Raw genomic sequence first — 20,781 nt, 5'->3', positions numbered from 1 at the left:
ATTCCTATCATAAAAACAAACACTATATGTTGAAATTTATATTGGGCTTAAAGGATCGATCCACCTGACAAAGAACTTAAATCCAGTTGTCTTTCTTTCAAAACCATTTATGTAATTGACCCGAGTGTTTCGGTCAACAATTTTTTTTGTGAAAAAAACTTTGTTTTTTTTTTTTATTATTATTTTCTTCAAAATAATTTTTTTAACATTATTTTTAAAAACAACAATTTTTTTTGTGAAAAAAACTTTGTTTTTTTTATTTTCTTCAGAATAATTTTTTTAACATTATTTTTTTAAAAAATTGACCATAACCTGCCCAAGTTTAAAAAACATGTTAAAAAGAGAGACAATGTAGTAAAAAAAAGAGGAAAAAATGGAGTTAAGGAGAGAGAGGAGCAATGATTTTTGTTTTGGCGAAGGAAAGAGGAGGGAGAGGCTAAGGAAGCTTGCGTTTTATGATGACTGATAGCGGGTGTGTAGCTTGTTGTTTATGGTAATTGGATTCATGGTGAAATATCTGAAATTCTCGAGAGAAAAAAATAAAGATTTTTAGTGCTTCAGTGTTGACAGTGGAATTGAAAGGAAAAGAGAAGCACTTTGGGTATAAACAAATTGAATTGATGATAGCTTATCAGTTTAGTAACGGTGAATTGATGGAATAACTAAGTTATTAACAAATTTAAAAATATAATGAATATTTATATAGTTTTTCTAACTAAAGAAATTAATTAATTAATTTTTCTAAAACCACATGGACTATCTTATAATCTACTAGCAGGAAACACTCCTTTTGTTTTTGATTGATTGATTGAATGTTGACCGGCTAGGGAAAAGTTCTGGTAATCCAGACAGCCCTCGGCTACTTTAATTGAATCTCATATATGAATTAATTTACAAATTTAGGAAATAAAAATAACATAAAAATAAAAATCATATGGATTTAATATTACACATCACTTGATCCCGGCTAGGGAAAAGTTCTGGTAATCCAGACGGCCCTCGGCTACTTTAATTGAATCTTATATATGAATTAATTTACAAATTTTGGAAATTAAAATAACATAAAAATATAATCATATGGATTTAATACTACACATCACTTAATCAGTTTATCAAATGCATGGACCAGCGATGTTTGAAGTATTGGGATTTCTCCCAAAACAATTACACTTGTTCATGGTGTGTAACAAGAAATGCTCGACTCTTGAAATCTCATCATCATAAAAAGCAAGCATCCGATGGTAAATGGAACACAGTACTGAGTCATGAGAAAGATCTATGAAGCCTAATACAATGTTCTATCTAAATTTCAACAGCCTACCACCTTCATTCTTGTATGGACGTGTAAGAACCTCCTGCTTTCATCATCTCTTCTGGGGATTGTTTTCTTGACACAATTACATGAATTCCCAAAAACTATCCCTGTTAAATAGTCAGTTCTGAGACAAAAACAGCAAAAATAAAATTTGATACAGACGTGGAATTACACTGTTGAAGCCTTCATAACCATGAGAGTAAAGGGTGTCAGAAAAATCAACCGTCGCTTGTCCAAGTGAAAGCTAGGAGGACAATTGTTAGTGCCAAGAAAATGGTCGCACAAGAAAACAACCACAAATACCTGCTGTGGCCTTTGTGCTGGCTCTCTTGACTGCGCAACTCAACCTCCTTGAGAAGCTCCCTCACTTCGTCCATGTCTGAATCTTTTGCAGCTTGGATTAATCTACCTTGAATTCTCTCAAGTTTTGCGAGTCTTCTACTTCTCATTGAATCCTTGGCTGGCCAGATAAAACCAGTCATCTTCCAGAGAAGGATGCCGACATAAATGGCCACAATGCAGTCTACAGTGTAATGGTGGCGTTCCCGAATTTCTCTCTGGGAACCGTGCATTACAAGCAGCCATATGAAAGCGGAGCTAAAGCCTCCATATGCTTCCTAACACCATATGCCAAAAAAATTGAGTTTAACTTCACAGCAATGGCCATTAGAGAATGAGACAACACAGTTTCAAAGTTCATTAGTACAAGATTACCGTCCAAGCCATAGCTGTCAGCACAGCTACAAGCATGTGGCCACTGTATAGGAGGTCATTGCAGCCACCTCCAGCTCTCTTCAGAAGACTAAACCATGAAGCTCCTTCTGGAGGAGTGGGTCGTAAGAAATTTACAAGGAAGTTCATGGAACCCCAATCTGGATGGTAATCACCATGGTATTCCCCAGTATCAGCTGGAAAATGAAAAGAAAAGAAAACGTGAGCATAAATTTCCATTCAAAAGTTTACATCTGCCATAATTTAAGATAGATTTGCAATGAAGAAAACAGCACAGCTCATACAGCAACCACACTGAGCTTCATCATATTTCTCAGTTATGAAATCCATCTGGTAGAGAACAGGCCTACCTTTGTCTACACTAAAAATAAGGAAGACCATCTAAAGAGATAAAATTAATCAGATTGACCATCAAAACTTCCAATTCTTCTTAGAATTACTATAACCCATTTGTTTTACTGCCAGTGGAAGACACAAAAACAATTGAACATCTCATTCTGTTAAAAGTAGATAGAAATGAATCCCTCTGGACATTTGAAAGAAAATATTTGATGGTTATGAGCTAAAGTGAATTGAAGAAAATGAACAATGCGATTCACCTACTCAGTGAACCAAGTAGCAGGTTCAAATAGAAGTGTAACATAGAGTGTATTTTTTCCAAATAGATCCATAAAAGCTTACAAGCTTCATGTGGGCAATGCAAAAAGCACTATGGAAATGCTTTCTAGAGACTGCGGTTCTGATAAAAAAATCGAAACACAATATTAATGACAGCAAACAAATAATGCAATTCAAGTTCAACACAGAACATACCATAAGCTATATCCCGATTTATTATCTGACGAATAGCATCAGCATCTGAAGCATAAGGAACATAATATTTTTGAGCCCAGTGGTGAGGGTATGCAGGGACTGTAAACCGAGCTGCAGCACACCAAGGGCGGGCTGATGGTAGAATTGTAGATACAAAAGTTATAGCCCGAAGAAGACGACCAATTGCCATAGTGTACATGTCTTTTGCACCAAGACTGAGACCAGGAGCTTCTACGGAGTCGGATAGCACAGAGAAAGCCAGCATCATAAACAACATCAGGAAATGGTGAAGTCCGATAATACGAGCTCTTAGAATCTCAACTAATGGTCCAGGAAGCTTTTCATTCAGTGAAAGGAGTAACCACTGGCCAGTGTCAGGTAGAGGAGGTGTTTCACTGCTCAAAATCACCAAGCCAATCATGAATCCAATACATTTATGGCTATCTTTTAAAAACTAAATAGTTGAGGAGATGCAAGCTATCGTTTTGGCAGGAAACTGGCAGGATGAATAACAACTTCAACAAATACAAGTCATGCCAAATTAAATCATCATTTAATGGACCAGGAACTTCATTTTGAAATTAGTAAACTATTAAATAACGCCCACTTTGTAAGAAGTCCAACATTCTAATTCTTCAGGGTCTGCAGAATTTTTCCTAAGGGAATAATAAATCTAACCATACTCTCAAGTATTTAGCCAGCAAGGTTAAATTGACGTTGTAGTGGATCTTAATATTGAAGTAGAGGCCTCAAACATTGACATCCAGCTAAATTTAGATTTTGCTCTTCATTGAGAATGCAATATGTAATGGATTAAGTGCCAGGATGAAAAAAATCTTGAAAACCTTCTGTAGCTTATCAACTAGCACAACTAAATGCACATGTCAATTTCAAGTTTTTTAACACCTACAGATGTGCTAATTTTCTTTCTTAACCCTTATCAAAATTTCCATATATGGGACTGGTAAGGTTCTCAAATAAACTCATTGACATTTTCTATAATCTAAATATAGAAACGCTAACATTTAATGGTAAATGCGGCAATCTTTGCAATTGCAATACCTAAAGGCCTAAATGCAGCGTGAGTGTCATCATTTTGCAAAAGCTCAAAAACAGGCAGCTATCATTTCGAGCAAAAAACTGGACAAAATCGCCAGACTTCATTCTGATTCCTACACTAATGCAATTACCATTCACCCGGGCCGTTGGCTGATCAGATTAGAAAGAAATAACAAAAACATCCCAACCCAGAACACCTGAATCAAAATTTAGATCCTCTCACCAATCAGAATCTACTAAAGTAGCAACCTCCGTTAATATAGATTCAGTTCCGTAACTTCATTAATTAGATCATTTGATATTCAAAGTCAAACCCAGATCAGATCCAGTGCTAATTCAATATCTTTCCAAATCAGTAACCTTAACAGTTAACATAATGCAGAAGAAACCATACCAAAAAAGAAGAGAAACAAAATCCAAGCTAGTTCCAAAGATCATTACTACTGAAAACCAAAAACACAGCATAAAAACAGAAAAGCAACAATGCAATTACCTGTGCCAATCGAGGCCAAGAACAGCAGTGACAAAGCGCACAGAGAGAGCCTCTAAGAGAAAACAAGCGAGCATAAACAGCATAGAAGCAACAAAGGGAATGGCAGCTCTAAACTCAGACGTCCAGTGCTTGTAGAAAGGGACACGAGAGATGGCGATTAGGGCGAGTATTGACCATAGTGCTGGCTGGAGACGCTCGTGCCACGCTGGGGACAGGTGGCGCAAATAGTCCACCGCCACATAAGAAATTGCCGCCAGTCCTAAACCGCAGGTGATTTTAGGCGGTGAGAACCCCCACCTCATGGTGGCAGTGGTGATGGTGGTGACAATTGTAGAAACAAAGCGAGTATGGTGTAAGAAAAGTCGGAGATTCGAGGTCTTCTCAGGGATTGGATTTTTTACTGCGAGCTGCTTACCGTGCTCGTAAAAATAAGGTAATTATGCTTTTTTTAAATGATATCGATTATTTTTTAAAATATTTTTTTTATAAATATATTAAAATAATATTTTTAAAAATTTATTATTAATATTAGTAAGTAAAACAATATAAAAACATTAAATAAAGATTAATTTAAAGTGATTAAAATGATTAATTTAAAAGTGATATTAATTTGTGCATGTTAAAGTGATTAACATTTTACCTTTGGGCATTAATGTGAAAATCTTGGTGTAATTAATACTTTATGCCATATTCGGGTCCGTGTAAAATCCAAGAGGTTAATTAACGGAGTAAAGGCTAAAATATCGAACAATTAGATGGCACCCACTGCTCGTCAAAATCTTCTAGCTTGTAGATTTCTATTTTGTTCTGGGTGAAATGAACTAGAAAAGGGAAATTATGTACTATCAAAGCATCAATGGCGTGAACAATTTCTTGGCTTCAAGTCAGGAGCTGAGATGGAATTAAATTCATCTTGGGTAAGATGCTTTCTATGGTGATATATCATAATAAAATGCAACTGGGCAGTTTTATTCTAGAAAGTTGTCATTTTTTTTAATAATGGATCATAAGAGACATATGAGAGCTCTTCCATTCGATTGCAAGAAAAGACAAGCCATGCAATTCCAAGGTAAGATTCTAAAATCTTCCCAAGTTTATTTCAAATTAATTGTAGCTCCTGCTTGCCATAAGTTTCATGATATAAATACCTGCCTCGAGAATCATAAAGCTCACACACCATCTTAGAGAGAGTTATACACATTAAGGAGGAGAAGTGATAAGGAGAAAAAAATGAAAGGATTCCATTGCTGTCTGCTTCTCATTTTGGCCCTCGCGGGCTCGCTGGAAAACCTCAATCTCGTTTGCAGTGCTGCTGACCCTACAGATGGTTTCACTCCGGTGCCATTAACAGAAGCAAATTTTGAGTTGCAGAAACCATATAATATACCGTTAAATGAGCGATACAGCTATGAAGATGGAATCCGCCATATGTGGGTCTATGCTACTGACAAGCCTCACGACCCCAATAGTCGCACCCAACCAAGAACTGAAGTTCGCATGAAAGTAACCAGGCCCCCTTCATCTTACCCTTCTTATCCACGCAAAATAGATAGACACAGTTACATTACCAAGTGCCTCGTTGGTTAATTTATCTTGTTTTTGCAGGGTCTTGACTATACATCAGGAGTATGGCAATTTGAAGGCTATGGTTTCGTGCCAAATGGAACATCGGGTGTGACAGTAGCACAGATACACGGTGCAGCTGAGGACGCAAGCACTTTGATTCTGCGGATATATGATGGCAATTTGAGATATTACAGCGGGGATTTAGTGGCTACTGATCTTTATGACAGGTGGTTCAGGCTAAACATAATCCACGATGTGGATGGAGATTGGGTGACTGTATACGTTGATGGCGAGCAAAAGTATTCCACCAAGGGTCGAGGGCCAGGCGACTTCTATTTCAAATGCGGAGTTTATGCGGCTCCTCGTAACATTGCCTATTACATGGAATCAAGGTGGAGAGACATCAAAATATACAAGAAGTGATAGTGTATCATATATATGATTATTACTTAAATACATGCAGCTGAATTAAGCTTACTATGGCAAGAAAAATAGTATAATCAAGAAGAAAATTTATTCACATCTCTGTTCCTGCTAGCTCTGTCCCCTGCTAGAGCCAGCTATAAAAATAGTTTCTGAGTAGCTGATATGATCAATGAATGGTCAAAGTGAAGGGCCAAAAAAACCTTGTTATTAGGATCAAGGTATAGGTTTAACCATTATTATATCAATCCATTATAAAAATTAATTATAGGCAACTCGACATAAATTAAAAACTAGTTTAATTAATTAGGTTTAAAATTTATTAATTTAAATTTTATAAATTTTAGAGTTATTAAAAACTTATATAATTATTAATTTTACAGTTTATAAAATTAGTTGGGATGTATTCAAACTAATTCAAATATCTATATTAATATAAAAAGTTTATAACTCTTGAAATTTTAAATATAATTTAATTAATTAAATTTTAAATTAAATTTTTAATAATTACAAATTTTAATTTTATCACACGCTCATCTTATTCAAATTTATATATTTATTAATTTTAAAATTTATAAAATTAGTTAAGAAAAACGAATGAACTAGTCTAAGGCATTCATTAATGATTATATTAAAAAACAAAAAACTGTAACTCTCGAAAACCATCAAATCAATAGTAGATTTCTATTTTGTCTAGGTTGAGGGCTAGATTAGTTACAAGAGTCGCACCATCATTAACTAGGAAAACGAGGTAAGATCGATGTGGTAATAGCATTTTCAATGGAGCTGTTAAATAAAAAATAAAAAATAAAAAAATAATATTTTAGTATTTTAATTTGTTTTTTATTAGTCAAACAAAATATTAATTTTTTTTTTATTTTTCACAAATATTATTTCTATATATCCTTTTAAAAAATCAAAATTAATAAAATAAAACTAACAAAAAAATAAACCAATTAAATATAGCCATACAAAAAAATAACATTAAAATTATTAAGAAAAAATAAAATATTTATTTATTTCACTTTAATAAAATTAAATTTTTAAATAAATTTTTTCCATTAAAATATACATAATATAAAAAATTATATTTATATTAATTAAAATACTATTTTATTAATTTACCTCTTTAAAACAGCTTCTCTCATTAAAAATGCTCCAACGAAGGAATCAAAGTTGAAATATGGCTTCTCGGGCACCGTACGAAATGAAAGGAGGAGCCCAGAAGAGAGAGAGCTGCTTCCAACCAGACTGACTGCATGAGTTATGATGGTAAGGTAAAATCAAGGAGACGTGACATTATACAGAAATCATAGATATAAAGTAACCAACCAAAAAATGCCACTGTCCGTACCTGTGGAGGTCATGATAATTTAAAATAATATTAATAATAATAATAATAATAATAATAATATTTTCACTTCAATAACTGATGATTTGCTAGGCAGCTCATCTTTGACGAGAAAGTTTTTTCATTTAGTTCAAAAAACTATTCAATTGCAAGAAAAGAAAAGACATCCACACAAGTACAATTTTCAATTCTTAGTTACCAAATTTATTACAAAATAACAATGCTCTTGCTTGTTTCATGACTTACAAATATTTGTGTCATAAATGGTTATGAATAATATATTTTATATTTAATAAAATTTTAAATTTAATTGATTTTTTTAATATAATTTTATAGGTATACAAACCTCATTACCTATATTTTCATTACTAAAATTAAATATAAGATATTTAATAACTAAATAATTATAAGTTTAAATTTTATATAAAAAAATAAATCAATAAATCAATCTTCTTCCATTTCGCTTCTCCCATTCAAGTACTTATATTATAAAAAAATTTAAATTATATAAATTATATCTTTAAATCTTTTTAAATAGTTATAAATTTAAATTTTGCTATTTCATTTAATTTATAAAATTTTATTAAACAGAATGCATTATAAACTTATATGGTTTATACAATTTTTAGATCTATGTTTATATAAGTTTCAGATGGAAAAAAATTTCTTTTACCAAACTTTCTTTTAACAAGATTTATTATAAAATAATATAAAATTATTCTTGAATTAAAATGGTTATAAGATAATTAACATTATATAACACCACTGAGACATGGTCCATTGTCCAACTGTTTTTGCTTTGTTAATTTGTAGGGTCTTGACAATTCATCAGGGGTTTGGCAATTTTAAGGCTATGGTTTTGGGACAAATGGAACATCAGGAGCGACAGGAGCACGGGTGCATGGTGCATCTCATGGATCAACCACTTTCGTCAGTTCATGGGAAAGATAGACGATGGCAACATGAGGTACAATAGTGGAGACTTGGTGGCTACTGATCTTTATGACAGGTGGTTCAGGCGGAATATAACCCATGATATGGATGAAGGGTGACTCTGTTCATTGACGATGAAGAAAAATATTCAACCCATGATCAAGGGCCAGGCGAAATATCCAGTTCAATACCATTATTAACGTAAGGCCTTGCCTTTGCTTTCAAACACAGGAAAACAAACAGTAAACTAGTTTGAGTTGTGTGTCACTCCCTGATTTTGATATTACTATTACAAATGTAAAGAGACGACGATCAAAATAAATGTAACAAAAAGCTAATACTGTTACGCAAAGGGGGAAAAAAATATAACCTGATACTGCCTTCTACTATCCCTCAATACTATACCAGCCAAGAATGGAATGAATGAAATGTCAAAACAAATCATAAGATATCTAAGATCAAAAGAAAACGAAAACCCAAAAAAGCATATCTACACAACACGAAAAGACACCAGGAGAAGCTTACGAACAAGGTAGGCAGCACCACTTTTCAATTTGAATAAAGAACCATTGCAGGGGGTTTGGCTGGTCATTGTCCTCTGATGACGAAGTAGGCAAGGGTAGCTCAGGGGGTAAATGACGGTGAAATGCATCAACTGCAGCTGCAACGCCATCTTCATTTTCTATCAACTTAGCCAATTCCATAGCTCGAGATTTAACCTGGCCATGTTAAAAGGTCCCATTAGGAATTGAAAAGGCATCCTTATAAAAGTAGTGCATAGGAAGATTGACCCTGGAACTACCCATTTCATGTTGCATTTTGGTGTTAAGCTAACATGATGGTTGATATGCAAACATAGTAGAAGAAGAATTCAAAAATGGTTAATCGTGTAAAATTATGCTCAAATTAGAACCTAAATTCAGTAAGTTTCCATAAATATTTTGTCTTCTTGAGCGCATTAAATCGTTCTATAACTTGAAACACCTTTGAAGTGGATTTTTCTAACAGTCAGTAGGTTCCACCCGATTCAGAGAAAATTAGATGGGAGTAAGCCACAACAAAAAAAAATGTAGTTTCCAAATATATTTTGCATCATTGAGAATCTATTTTCTTTCTTGAAAACATAATTTGAGAATTATTATGAAAATAGTGGATGGGTCTATGACTTCTCTGTTTATAATTCTTCTTTGCCAGTTCATGTTTTTTTTCCAGAAAATGTAAGTGCATCCTTCATACTTATGTTCAATAAAACATCAAAATTTCACTTGTATTTGTTTTGATCTGTGTTTAACTCTCTCACAGAATAAAGAGGAAATCTGAAGTTCCTTGCAAACTACAGACAGGTGCGAGGAAGTTTATGCAGCAGAAACACTGTTGCAGCTTAATTGATAGAATCCTATGTCTTAAAAGATGACTGAAATGATCAGCTTATAAGAAATCTATCCAAGAAAGGAACTAGCAAGATTTTCCGATCTAAAAAATTTACTATTGCAACTACAAACAAACACTAATGAGACGACAAAATCATATCAGTGAAATCTAACATATTTGTGATATGCTATGAAAAGACTCTACTATGAATTGGGAGGCCATGCACAACATGTTGCTTACCTCAGGCTCTAGCATGAACCTTATTGCATCTGAAAGGTTCTCAGCACTGAGCTTAGCTATCGGTATTGGTACAGGCCCCAGCCCTTTTTGATGCACTCGATCACCCCAGAAGAACTGGTCGCCAAAGAATGGCACTATAGTTGTTGGGCACTGTAATTAACATTTTTGAAGGAGACAAGGTCAGCATGTAAAACGTGAACTTGGTTCTAATAAACAATTGAGTTGCATAACTTGAATAAGTTACAAACTCTCTTAATGCCATTTCCAAGCATGAATTTGAATTCATTCACAAGATAATCTTCAGGACAGAATAATCTTAATGAAATTGATTTATTTAGATGAGACATTCTCAAATGAATTCAAGAGAATATTAAGCTATCTAAAAGAAGCATTTACCCCAGCTCTTAGCCCAGTAGCCGTGGTTCCAGCACCACCGTGATGAACCTGCATATTGTTGTAAAAAGCTTCCAATCAATCATCCAGTTACAAATGTAACCAACATACTCGAGTAACACAACATTCTACTGGAGGTGTGTATTGCTAATAGCAAGCCATTTCTGTCATTCATCCATATCAATAAATCTAGGCAACAGCAGAGATCCCAGTATTGTTTATGATTGTCTAATAGGGTGGGTAGAAGGAGAAGGAAAAGGCCAAGGCCATACTGGCCAACTGCACAAAGGTTTAACTTGCAACATAATCACAATCTTATAATATCACTCACCACGGCAGCACATTGAGGAAACAACCAATCATGAGGGCAATCCTTCAAAAGGAAGACGTTGTCAGGTACTTCCATGACTGCAAGAACAGTTTCCATCAGAAGAGAAACCATACATGTTTCACAATTTAGTATATGTGGTTTCATTTAAAAATCAAAAGCCATACAATGGAAAGAAATTTCAAACTATTATAGTGACTGATGACAAATCAGCAACAATACATGAGGAATTCAACAATGTATCATCAAACATGTTATGGCGGTTTATGGATGGGATAGAAGAAAAATGTATTAATAAAAGAAAAAAGGGAACGGGAAAGCAAAATTCAAGCTCAGAAGGCAGCTAGATCCCTCTACATATCAGCCAGGGAAGTAATAACATATGGACATGAGTACATTTATTTGGTATCTAGGATAGTGCCACACTCTAGTTGAGTAGATATCTGTACAGCTAAATAAAGCATATTCATTTAGAAGCTTCAGTTATGCCACTGCAAAGCATTTCTTTCAACTATTGTTGAAGAACTGCAAAATCGCTCACCAGAACCAGGTAAAATGACAGAAAAGAATGGTAGAGATTCACTAGTCAAGAAGCCCTATGTAAACAGATATTAATTTCAACACTGATGCAACCCAGAACTCTACTATTATGTGACTTTCTGAACAAGTGATCGACATCTGTAAGCAGGCATAGGAAAAGAAAGGAAAATGCTTACAATTTCCGAGATCTCCCCAACCTCGATCAACTATTCCTCTTTGTCCAGTATCTTTCAAAGCCTCCAATATTATGTCCATTGTATTCTTGGGATCTTCAAGAGGCTTCACAAGCAGCAAATAATTGTTTCAATTATAGCCTCTAAAAATAAATAAATGAAGAAAACAAGATTATGTTGGCCAACTATATGAATTTAAAATAAAATGGAAAGAAGACAGAAGGGTTGATAGACATTTAATTTTCAGGTATACGAAAAAAACAGAGAAAAATAATATGCCATAACAGCACAAGCCCACTGATGCATACTTACAACTATTGCAAAATTTATTTATAGACATAAATCTTCATTGGAGTCTAGACCATGCAAAAATCAATAAAAGAACAGAGAACAATATACCCAAAGAACTAACAATATGTCATAAGAGAATAGGAATTTAGCAGAGGACACGGCTGTAATTGAGAAGATTTGGTCCAAAATATCAAAGAGCTAATTTAGCTCAAGTTAATTAATCCATCCTTCATTGCTTCAAACATATAATAGACCAATCTAAAAAATCAGTAAGTACAGAGATTTTTTTTTCTCAAAGAGGCCTTTTCAGAGAAGCATAATTTTAAAAGTGAACTTTGTGATCCCACGAGTTACTATGTCCATATATCATCGGTTTGTCACTAACACTAAGAAATCATAGGAAAATAATTTAAATTACAACCAAGCTCCAACATATACAATCCCCAAATCTTCCTGCCTTCATTCATTCATCAATATTAAAGGCTGTTCTGGTTCACAATCTAGCATACACCCATGAGATTCACAGTAAAAATCATAGTATGCACGTATCAAAAGGACAACTACTACATAAAACCTAGAGAAAAAAATGTTGCAATGCGAGGTGCATCAACCAACAAACAGAAGAAACAAACAAAAAATCCATGAAAATGCAACTATAACAGCTTAAGGGAAATCACCGTACCATGCTCCCAAATCCAATATATATGGGTTCCTTTCCTTTCTGAATCCATTGCATGAACTCTTCTTTAGGTTCATATTTTGATCCAAGGTTCAAGAAAGAATAACCAACAACATCTACTAAGGGTCCCCAGTCTGCAGATTAGTTAACAAAGTTGATTTTAGATATGAAGCACAAACATTTGAACTCAACTATTTAAAAAGATTATAACAAGGATTATACAAAAAAACAAAGAAAACACCCTAAATGTCACTAAAGGAACCACCAGGAGGGGGGAATCAAAGTTGATAAAGAGTTCCAAATAGCATTAGTGGTTGAGAGCAAATAAAAAGATTGGTATGGCTAGCTCTCCCTACTAGAGGAAAAAAACATAGCATTGATAAGTACAAGAAAACGTAATGAACAAAATAGTGGTTATCTGATTAAACTGGCTCTCTGCAAATTTGCAGCTTTTTAGTACTCAACCTAGAATAAATGATGAGCTTGTGGCTCTTTTAACCATGTAAATAACTAAGCTGTTCTTCAGCAATAGAAACATGAAAAGTGCTTGCAGAAGGAATAACCTCAAAAGTATTTTCATCATAATTCGGTAAGTAAAAAACCAATCCTAGGCGCATGCCAGTAATTCAAAACAGAAACATTTTTCTATGAACCTTGCTGCTGAATAAGTTTTTCACATCCAATAATTTCTTTTTACCATATTCAACAGTTGCCTCTTCCAAAAAAAAAAAAAAAGGGGGGGGGGGGGGATGGATTTTGTTTGATAAATAGAGGAATATAATTTGGAGAAAGGAGCATCTTAGAGCACTGTGACAAAGTGTTACTGATTAAAGGTACTATAAGGAAGACAACAACATAGACATTGGAGCTTGAGAATGATTAACAACAGTATAACTAATGGAAATCTTACCCCTTGGCTTTGGCACAAGATGGGGGCTCCACATATAACCTGTTGGCAGATGAGATATTGATCCATGGTACATACTTAAGTAGGCGATTGGTGGAAGCTTCAACTTTCTTTTCCTGAATTCATTAATATATCCTCTTATTCCCCACCATATCAGTAAATCCACAACTATGTATGAAAGCTGGATCCATGCAAACAGTTTGTGGTGAAATTAGTCCAATGATTCACAGGTAAAAAGAAATCATAGTGAGATGTGGCACCAAGAAAGAACATACCCAATAACCAGCACTTTGAGGTACACGTGCTAAAGGATGAGGAAATTCATATGTTGGCCTGCCTATTGAAGATGGAAGTGAGAAGGCAGAGCCTCGAGTAAAAAACTAACAGATAAACAAACAAACAAAAAATAAAGTATCATTCACTAAATATAACATGGTTTAAAATTCAATAACCTTCTCCTCTAATTTCCATTTCAATTAATACCAGTCTCTAAACCTTCTTTTTCCTGTTTTATTAATCATGACCAAAATACTAGGACTTGTATAAGCTTGAAACTTTCAGTATCCCCTGCTCCCTTGCAGACACCATTGATTTGCAGGATACATCTAATTCTTCTTAACTCAGAAAACCATGTTCACTTATGAAGAATGCATGAAAAATTTCCAGGTCATGTATGTGTGCATCAAAATAACTAGCACAAAACTCAAGCACTCGTGTGAACTACTTTGGGTTAAACTAGTGTTAAAAAGCATGTCCATTGAATTTGAAAAGAAGTAAAAAAAAACTGCCGTCCTCAATGCTTTTGTTTTCTAGGAAACATAAGAAAAACCATAATTTTCCATAGCAAGTAACAAAGGATTTACATCAAAACAAATGTTACTCAAATTGATGATTCAAGTGTTGCTAGTAATGTTAGTGTCAGATTTACAAGCAAGTGATCACTTGATACTCACGTCCAAGGCATTGTGAAGAAAATGTGAATCGGTACACCAAGAGCTTCAGCTACATGTGCATGTCCTGCAACATAGGGGCAAGTTAGAGTTTGATGTATGCCATTATGTCTTTATTATATCCTTAAGACAGTGACTCTGATGTGGAAATTTCAAATTCTGTTTGTTCACCATATGCTGGAGGGTTGGCAATAATTGCCTGGGCTTTGAAAGGCACACCAGTTTCCATATCTGGTTCTGTGCATGCTGCAAGGAGAGACTCAATAATGGCCTTCAGTTGTTTCCTCTGTATGGATATTTCTCCAGGCGCGGATGGGATGAAACCTTTGTTTCTGGCCATATCTGAAATTAAGTCCTCACATTTAGCATAACACAAACAAATTGAGGAAAACAGAAAAATTGGAATAAATTTTTTTGACCATATAGGACAGTATAAAACAGGCCAAGTATCTAAGGGGAGTTTTTAAGGACACCATATCTTAAGTTGCAGCAAATAGAAAATTGTAAAGAATAAGGAGTTCTCACATCCTGCCAGCACCCGAGGATCACCGCCCAAAGGATAGAAATCTACACCAGCAGATCTTACAAAGTCACTGAAGTTAGCATGAGTGGCTAACCTAACACGATGACCAAATTCCTGCTAGAAAAAAAATTGGATCACGGCAAATCAGATTATAAAACATGTAATGATAGAATAGAGATTAGGGAACACTTGACACTGACATTGGGGTTTTACCGGTGAGCCATTGGCAAAATTGCCATTGATTTTTGCAAATAACAAAGACATAATACAAAATGCAGGACTCTTTCTTAACTAAAAAAAGAAAAAAGAAAAAAAAGGCAAGAATAATATAATAAATGGAATACATATGCAGGACATACAAGAGGTTGGAACTGGGATATAGAGCATAAATGTCATTGCAAAAACAGCACAGCAAGTAAGCAGTAAACTAATATGAACATGCCTGAAGTCTTTTTGCAATGGCTAGAAAGGGCTGTACATCTCCTCTTGTTCCAACCACAAGCATGGCAACTTTCAATCTTGGGATTGATTTATTGCAACCAGAAATGCTTTCATTGACATAAAAGGATGCCCCTTCAACTGAGTGAAGCTCTAACAACTCCGAAGCAACAGGAGCATTTTCATCTATATCAACTTCAACTGTTCCATCATTTTGGATCTTGACTAGCTCTATGATTAGTTTCTTCTGAAAAGTATAAAAAGATTCATAAACAATAGAAAGAAATAATACTCAATCATGAAAAAGTTAGTGGTTGAGAGAAAGGTGGATGAGACAAACATCTCGCTTGATAAATGATCATCAGATTGCCACAATAAACTAGCAATAAATGTCATAGAGCGAATAAAACTTTCATATCAGAAATCTTGTTAATGGGGAAAGCGAGGCAGGCTATCAGATACTCCAGCAGTCATAGATGTTGGTTTATGAGTATCGTAACACAAATAATATGTCATTTGAGTTAAAATAAAACAGGGAAATTCTCAAAAGAGATAAGAAATCAGAGGGGAGCATATTCCAGGTGCAGATGCAGCATGAGTTGGAAATCATATACAATCAGACAAGGGTATATGTATAATGCACAGAAAGCATTTCTGGCCTTTTTGCATAGGTTCCAAGCAATACATATGATCACGCATGAAGAAACTTGCAGTTAGACCCATGTATTAGATCATGCTAATTACCTTTTCACGCTCTGACAGTCTGTCCAATTTTAGCTCATGCCTTAAAGCCCTGTTCTCCGTCATGGATCTATGGAATGTAATATTATCATCATCATTGAACAGCGGGTGTCTATGAGTTTCAACAGGTGTGGTGATGCTGCGATTCATTCCTTCAAGATCAGATGCTTTGACATCAGAAAAACAGGAAAACAATCCTAACCATGTAGTACTAAATGTAAGATAAATTTTAGAACAGAAAATCAGTATTCAGTTTCCAATATGCAAATTATGAAAGAACAGCACATAAATACTTCATGCAACGAGTTTTTCAAAAACAGAACCGGATTAGGATTATTGCTTTCTCAAGTATAGAAAAATATTCAAGATGAAGACTCTTAGGAATACATTCAGCACGTGTAGTGAAGTTTCATTCAGACAATGATGTATAAAGCAAAAGAAATGATGACTTATTAGGCTGCCAAGTAACCAGATACTAACCTTTTCGAGGTGAAGGAGAAAAATTCAATTCTTTTGATTTGAAAATCTCTAGAGTTGATGACTGCTTCCCTGACTTTGCCTTCTGCTTCTCGGCTTCCTGAAGAGGACCCGCTTCAGACTGTTCATCTGAGGACGCATAATCAACTGTTACCGATTCATCACCACCACTGATCTGATCAATACTCCTTTTCAGCTTATAGTTGCTTTCAAGTCCTTCCTCTTCTGAATTTTTTAATGGATGATCAAATGCATTGCTGCCCATTTCATCTAATTAGCAGCCTCAACCACCGAACCTCACTTGATCAGCAACTCTAACAATCTCTTATTTCAGTTTCCAACCAGCCACGCAGTCTCAAAATGCGAAAGAACAGAACCAGCAAGTAAATCTTCACTCGACCCACCTCCACAACAGTAAAAACCTTACAGCAATTTTTCGGGTTTCCAACTCTAAAACCCGCTATTATAAAACCAAACTCGTCAAGTCGATCTTACAATACCCCCAAATCTTAAACCCTTCACCAGTAGTTCCCACCAAGCAAACCGTCGCTTCTATTCAAGAATTTGAGCTTAAAACACCCACAAATAATCAAATCTAAACCCTTCAACAACAACTCCAAGACACCCAACCACGCAAACCACTCCGAAACTACAGCTAACCACCCTACCAGGAAGCACAGTCAACAATAACCAGAAGTCCAATAGCCTTCAAGCACATGACACAATTTTGAAATTCCAACTACAAACAGAAACTAAATGTGAACAAGAAAGAAAGACAAGGTGGGTATGCGCCAAAAGACCAAAGATAGTCTAGTATTTAGGCTTTTTAAATACTATTATAAGAAATACACTAAAGCGAGAAAACAAACAGACTACCACAACAACCAGTCAATTGGAAAAACAAAGAACGTTAAGTAAGGCGGGTGCGGGGGGGCGGGGGGTTTAAAACTTTAAACCGCCATAAAAGGCAAGAATTAAGCTCAATAGAATTCACCTTTAACACAAGATATGGAGATTAAAATATTTAAAAGAAAAAATACCTGAAAGACACAACCCTACAGAAACATGAATTATACATATCCAAGACTATAACTTTTCCATCAACGCAGAGAAGATGAGGGCTGTTTTTATACTCATTGAAAGTTCAAAGATCACGTACTTCACCAATCACGACGATCACTTGATTAAAGGGGACCAAAAAAAAAACACAGATAAAAATATTGGGTTTTCTTTTTCTGAAAGATGGAGAGCTCGAGATTTTTGAGACCCGGCGGCAAGTTAAGGAGATGGACATGAGGACGATCGGTTGATTGTAAGTGAGCGAGTCTACTTTAAATTATATATAAAATACTCTTTCCGAGTACTCTTTTCGAAGGCGGACCGCTGAAAATGTCGTGACCAGTGGTAATAAAATGGATCGATTTTTTTGGATGGATCGATTTTGACGAACGAGAAAAAAAGTTAAATTTGGATTTTAAAACAAAAAGAAAAAAGAAAGGGGTGAAATTAAAATATAAACATTAAATTATCTGAAAGTACATAATATCAAAGGGTTTGTTTTTTTATGGTCTCAGGATTACTTATATGATGGCTACCGGAGGCTTACATGATCATTAACTTTAGGACCCGTGGGATTAGTCGTGGTGCGTGCAAGCTGGCCCGGACACCCACGTTAATCTAAAAAAAAATAGATCGATTTTTAACCATCGAGGTGGTGGCCAAGTAGTAAGTATTTGGGATCAAGGGGTTTGCTCCCTCTGTGGTCTCAGGTTCGAGTCCTTAGTTGCTCATATAATGGCCACTGGAGGCTTATATGGTCGTTAACTTCAGGCCCGTGGGATTAGTCGTGGTACGCGCAAGCTGGCCCGGACACCCACGTTAATTTAAAAAAAAATAGATCGATTTTTTTGGATGGATCTTTGACGAACAAGAAAAAAAGTTAAATTTGGATTAAAAAAAAAAAAGAAAGAGGTGAAATTAAAATATAAACATTAAATTATATATCAAATAACAACATTTTCCGCCCTTTGAGGTTTGGCAGGAAGCCGGAAGGTGCCTATAAAGAAGTTAGGCAAATTAATTATGAATGTGCATTGATTTACTTAAACCTGAATTAAAATTGAAGATGGAATTTAATTTTGATATAAAAAGAGTATATGTGCTGAGAATTAAAATAAGAAATAGCAAGGTTACTTTTTTATAAGAAAAATAATATTTTTTTTCTCTTTTAAGACAGCCTAAATCATTCACAAATCTTCTCATTAATAAGTCTAAAACTTATTAAAGACTTTTTTTTGTTAAAAATTTGTTTAGCAATGTATTTATAATTTTTTTCAAATAATTTTATGTAGTAAAGATGCTCAAATATATGTTTTTTTTTCTAGAGCTTGTAATATTATCAGCTTTAAAAAAAAAAGGAGTTTCTAATATTTAATTACAATATTTGTCTACATGATTTATTTATTTATTCAGCTTTGAAAAAAGTTGCAAGTTTGGGAAGAAAAAATTGTCCATTTGACCCAAAGAAGGTCTTTTTTATAATAAAAATACTGGGAAGTGGAAATAAAATAATTATTTAGTAGTACATTGTTTGAAATGTAAACATTTTTTTCAAGAATTAATGGTATCCTCGAATTAATTTACTTGGCAAATAAAACTAAAAACATACTTATAAAATTATATAAAAACTGTTATTTATTTTAATTTGTTTATGCTTGAGAAAAAAATATTTTAAATATTATTTAAAGATTCGAACCCATCAGCAAGAAGGAAACTTCTTGAAGCAAGTCGAGGCTACAGGGGGTGAGAAAAGGAAAAATGAAAGGAAAAGGAAACTCCTGGATCCATCTCACGAAGCATGAAAAGGAGTTTTTTTTGTCGTTTGTATAAATAAGCAAGGAAATAGGACTTTGATTCGTCGGCTAAACTGACGGGACTTCTAATTGAATTATATAGACGTTATTGTAAAATTAATCCTTTTTTTAACGGTGGAAAAATAAATAAAAAATTAAATTCTTTTACAATAACAAGTACTTATGGAATCTGCAAGCAAGAGCGCGCTTAGTCTTGAAAATTTCACAAAGTCAGCAGCATTGTCATCAAATTGCTGAAAGAAAGAACTCAGTACAGGAGTTGGTTTCCCTCAACGTATGAGCAAGATGGACCTCCTAATCCCTCGAGAGAAGCTCCTTGATATTCATAGTAACAGCCCCAAGCATATGAAAAGTGAAGTTTCTCGCATGAACAAATCTCAAGGCATTCAGGATTTAGAATTGCAGATGATCCTCGTAAAGCCTTGATTTCAAGCAAGAGCTGGTCCATGTTTAATAGCCGGAAGTTATGGAGGCAGGTTAGTGTCAATACCACCAAACCTGGTAAAACCTACTAGTCCTTCCCTCTATTATTTCTAATGAAGCCTCCAAAACCAATCTCCTTAGAAATACCTTTCGAGCTCCCGTCAACATCTAATTTCACAAACCCCTTATCGTGCATGGCGAAAGCATAACAAAGATTATCCTTCCTGCCTCAGAATCCAACTCTCACCTGCATAATTATCACCATATGCAATAATGTTTTTGCGCCTTCAGATCCATCATATACCCGAAAGAAAAATGAAAGAATCATTAGAAAAACTTGTATCTCTAAATCATTTCACCATATAAGTTCCAAAAATCACGAGTATTAACAAGATCCAACTTTGTCTACCTATCCCTGGCAAAGAAACAGTCCCACAAGCAATACAAAGTAGTGTCCTCCTCCTGGTTGCGTCAACCATAAATAGGAGAGTTGGCAATGTTCCTTTTGTATCTAAGCAGGTTCGTGGGAAGACTATCATGGACAATTTGTCAAAGTATCATGCGTATTTTATCAGAAGCCTATAGCTTCCAAACCCGAGGCTAAATAGAATTAACAAGCAGCGTATTTGATTTGTTTAGTAGCAAAAGAAATGATGATTTAGAGGTATAGACACATGTATCATTCATTCCCCAAATCACCATGTCAGTTGGACGAGGAATAGAGGGAATAATGACTGCCATAATAAGGC

General features: G+C 34.7%; 3 protein-coding genes across 3 annotated transcripts; 1 reads left to right on the top strand and 2 right to left on the bottom strand.

Annotated features, from left to right (window-relative positions):
• Window positions 1-1,184: 1,184 nt before the first annotated feature.
• Window positions 1,185-4,821, bottom strand: LOC105138483 (uncharacterized). Its single transcript, XM_011044563.1, has 4 exons — window positions 4,413-4,821; window positions 2,861-3,255; window positions 2,030-2,223; window positions 1,185-1,932 (listed from the first exon to the last, which is right to left on the bottom strand). The coding sequence occupies exons 1-4, from the start codon at window positions 4,712-4,714 to the stop codon at window positions 1,534-1,536; spliced, it is 1,290 nt and encodes a 429-aa protein (XP_011042865.1). The 5' UTR covers window positions 4,715-4,821; the 3' UTR covers window positions 1,185-1,533.
• A 297-nt stretch (window positions 4,822-5,118) lies between these two features.
• Window positions 5,119-6,501, top strand: LOC105138482 (citrate-binding protein-like). Its single transcript, XM_011044562.1, has 2 exons — window positions 5,119-5,915; window positions 6,018-6,501. Exons 1-2 carry the CDS (start codon window positions 5,643-5,645, stop codon window positions 6,399-6,401), a joined length of 657 nt encoding a protein of 218 aa, XP_011042864.1. The 5' UTR covers window positions 5,119-5,642; the 3' UTR covers window positions 6,402-6,501.
• Window positions 6,502-8,861: 2,360 nt separating this feature from the next.
• LOC105138481 (sterol 3-beta-glucosyltransferase UGT80B1-like) lies at window positions 8,862-18,095 on the bottom strand. The gene is made up of 14 exons (XM_011044561.1): window positions 16,740-18,095; window positions 16,263-16,411; window positions 15,523-15,765; window positions 15,083-15,194; window positions 14,729-14,899; window positions 14,561-14,624; window positions 13,883-13,940; window positions 13,611-13,788; window positions 12,704-12,834; window positions 11,734-11,836; window positions 11,021-11,097; window positions 10,693-10,740; window positions 10,297-10,446; window positions 8,862-9,404 (listed from the first exon to the last, which is right to left on the bottom strand). The coding sequence occupies exons 1-14, from the start codon at window positions 16,999-17,001 to the stop codon at window positions 9,207-9,209; spliced, it is 1,944 nt and encodes a 647-aa protein (XP_011042863.1). The 5' UTR covers window positions 17,002-18,095; the 3' UTR covers window positions 8,862-9,206.
• Window positions 18,096-20,781: the final 2,686 nt, after the last annotated feature.

Source organism: Populus euphratica, unplaced genomic scaffold (genome assembly GCF_000495115.2).
Source record: "Populus euphratica unplaced genomic scaffold, PopEup_1.0 scaffold181.1, whole genome shotgun sequence".
NCBI lineage: Eukaryota > Viridiplantae > Streptophyta > Magnoliopsida > Malpighiales > Salicaceae > Populus > Populus euphratica.
Note: the sequence above shows the minus strand (reverse complement) of the source record. Positions and strands in the feature narration are given on the sequence as shown.

Coding starts and splice junctions, on each gene's coding strand:
- LOC105138481 (XM_011044561.1), bottom strand. CDS start 17,001: ATGGGCAGCAATGCATTTGATCATCCATTAAAAAATTCAGAAGAGGAA. Junction 15,195..15,522: donor CCATTGCAAAAAGACTTCAG/GCATGTTCATAT, acceptor TTTTTCTAGCAG/GAATTTGGTCATCGTGTTAG. Junction 12,835..13,610: donor TCTTGTGCCAAAGCCAAGGG/GTAAGATTTCCA, acceptor ACTAATCTGCAG/ACTGGGGACCCTTAGTAGAT.
- LOC105138483 (XM_011044563.1), bottom strand. CDS start 4,714: ATGAGGTGGGGGTTCTCACCGCCTAAAATCACCTGCGGTTTAGGACTG. Junction 3,256..4,412: donor CTTGGCCTCGATTGGCACAG/GTAATTGCATTG, acceptor GATTTTGAGCAG/TGAAACACCTCCTCTACCTG. Junction 2,224..2,860: donor AAATCGGGATATAGCTTATG/GTATGTTCTGTG, acceptor TTCATTTTCCAG/CTGATACTGGGGAATACCAT.
- LOC105138482 (XM_011044562.1), top strand. CDS start 5,643: ATGAAAGGATTCCATTGCTGTCTGCTTCTCATTTTGGCCCTCGCGGGC. Junction 5,916..6,017: donor GAACTGAAGTTCGCATGAAA/GTAACCAGGCCC, acceptor TTGTTTTTGCAG/GGTCTTGACTATACATCAGG.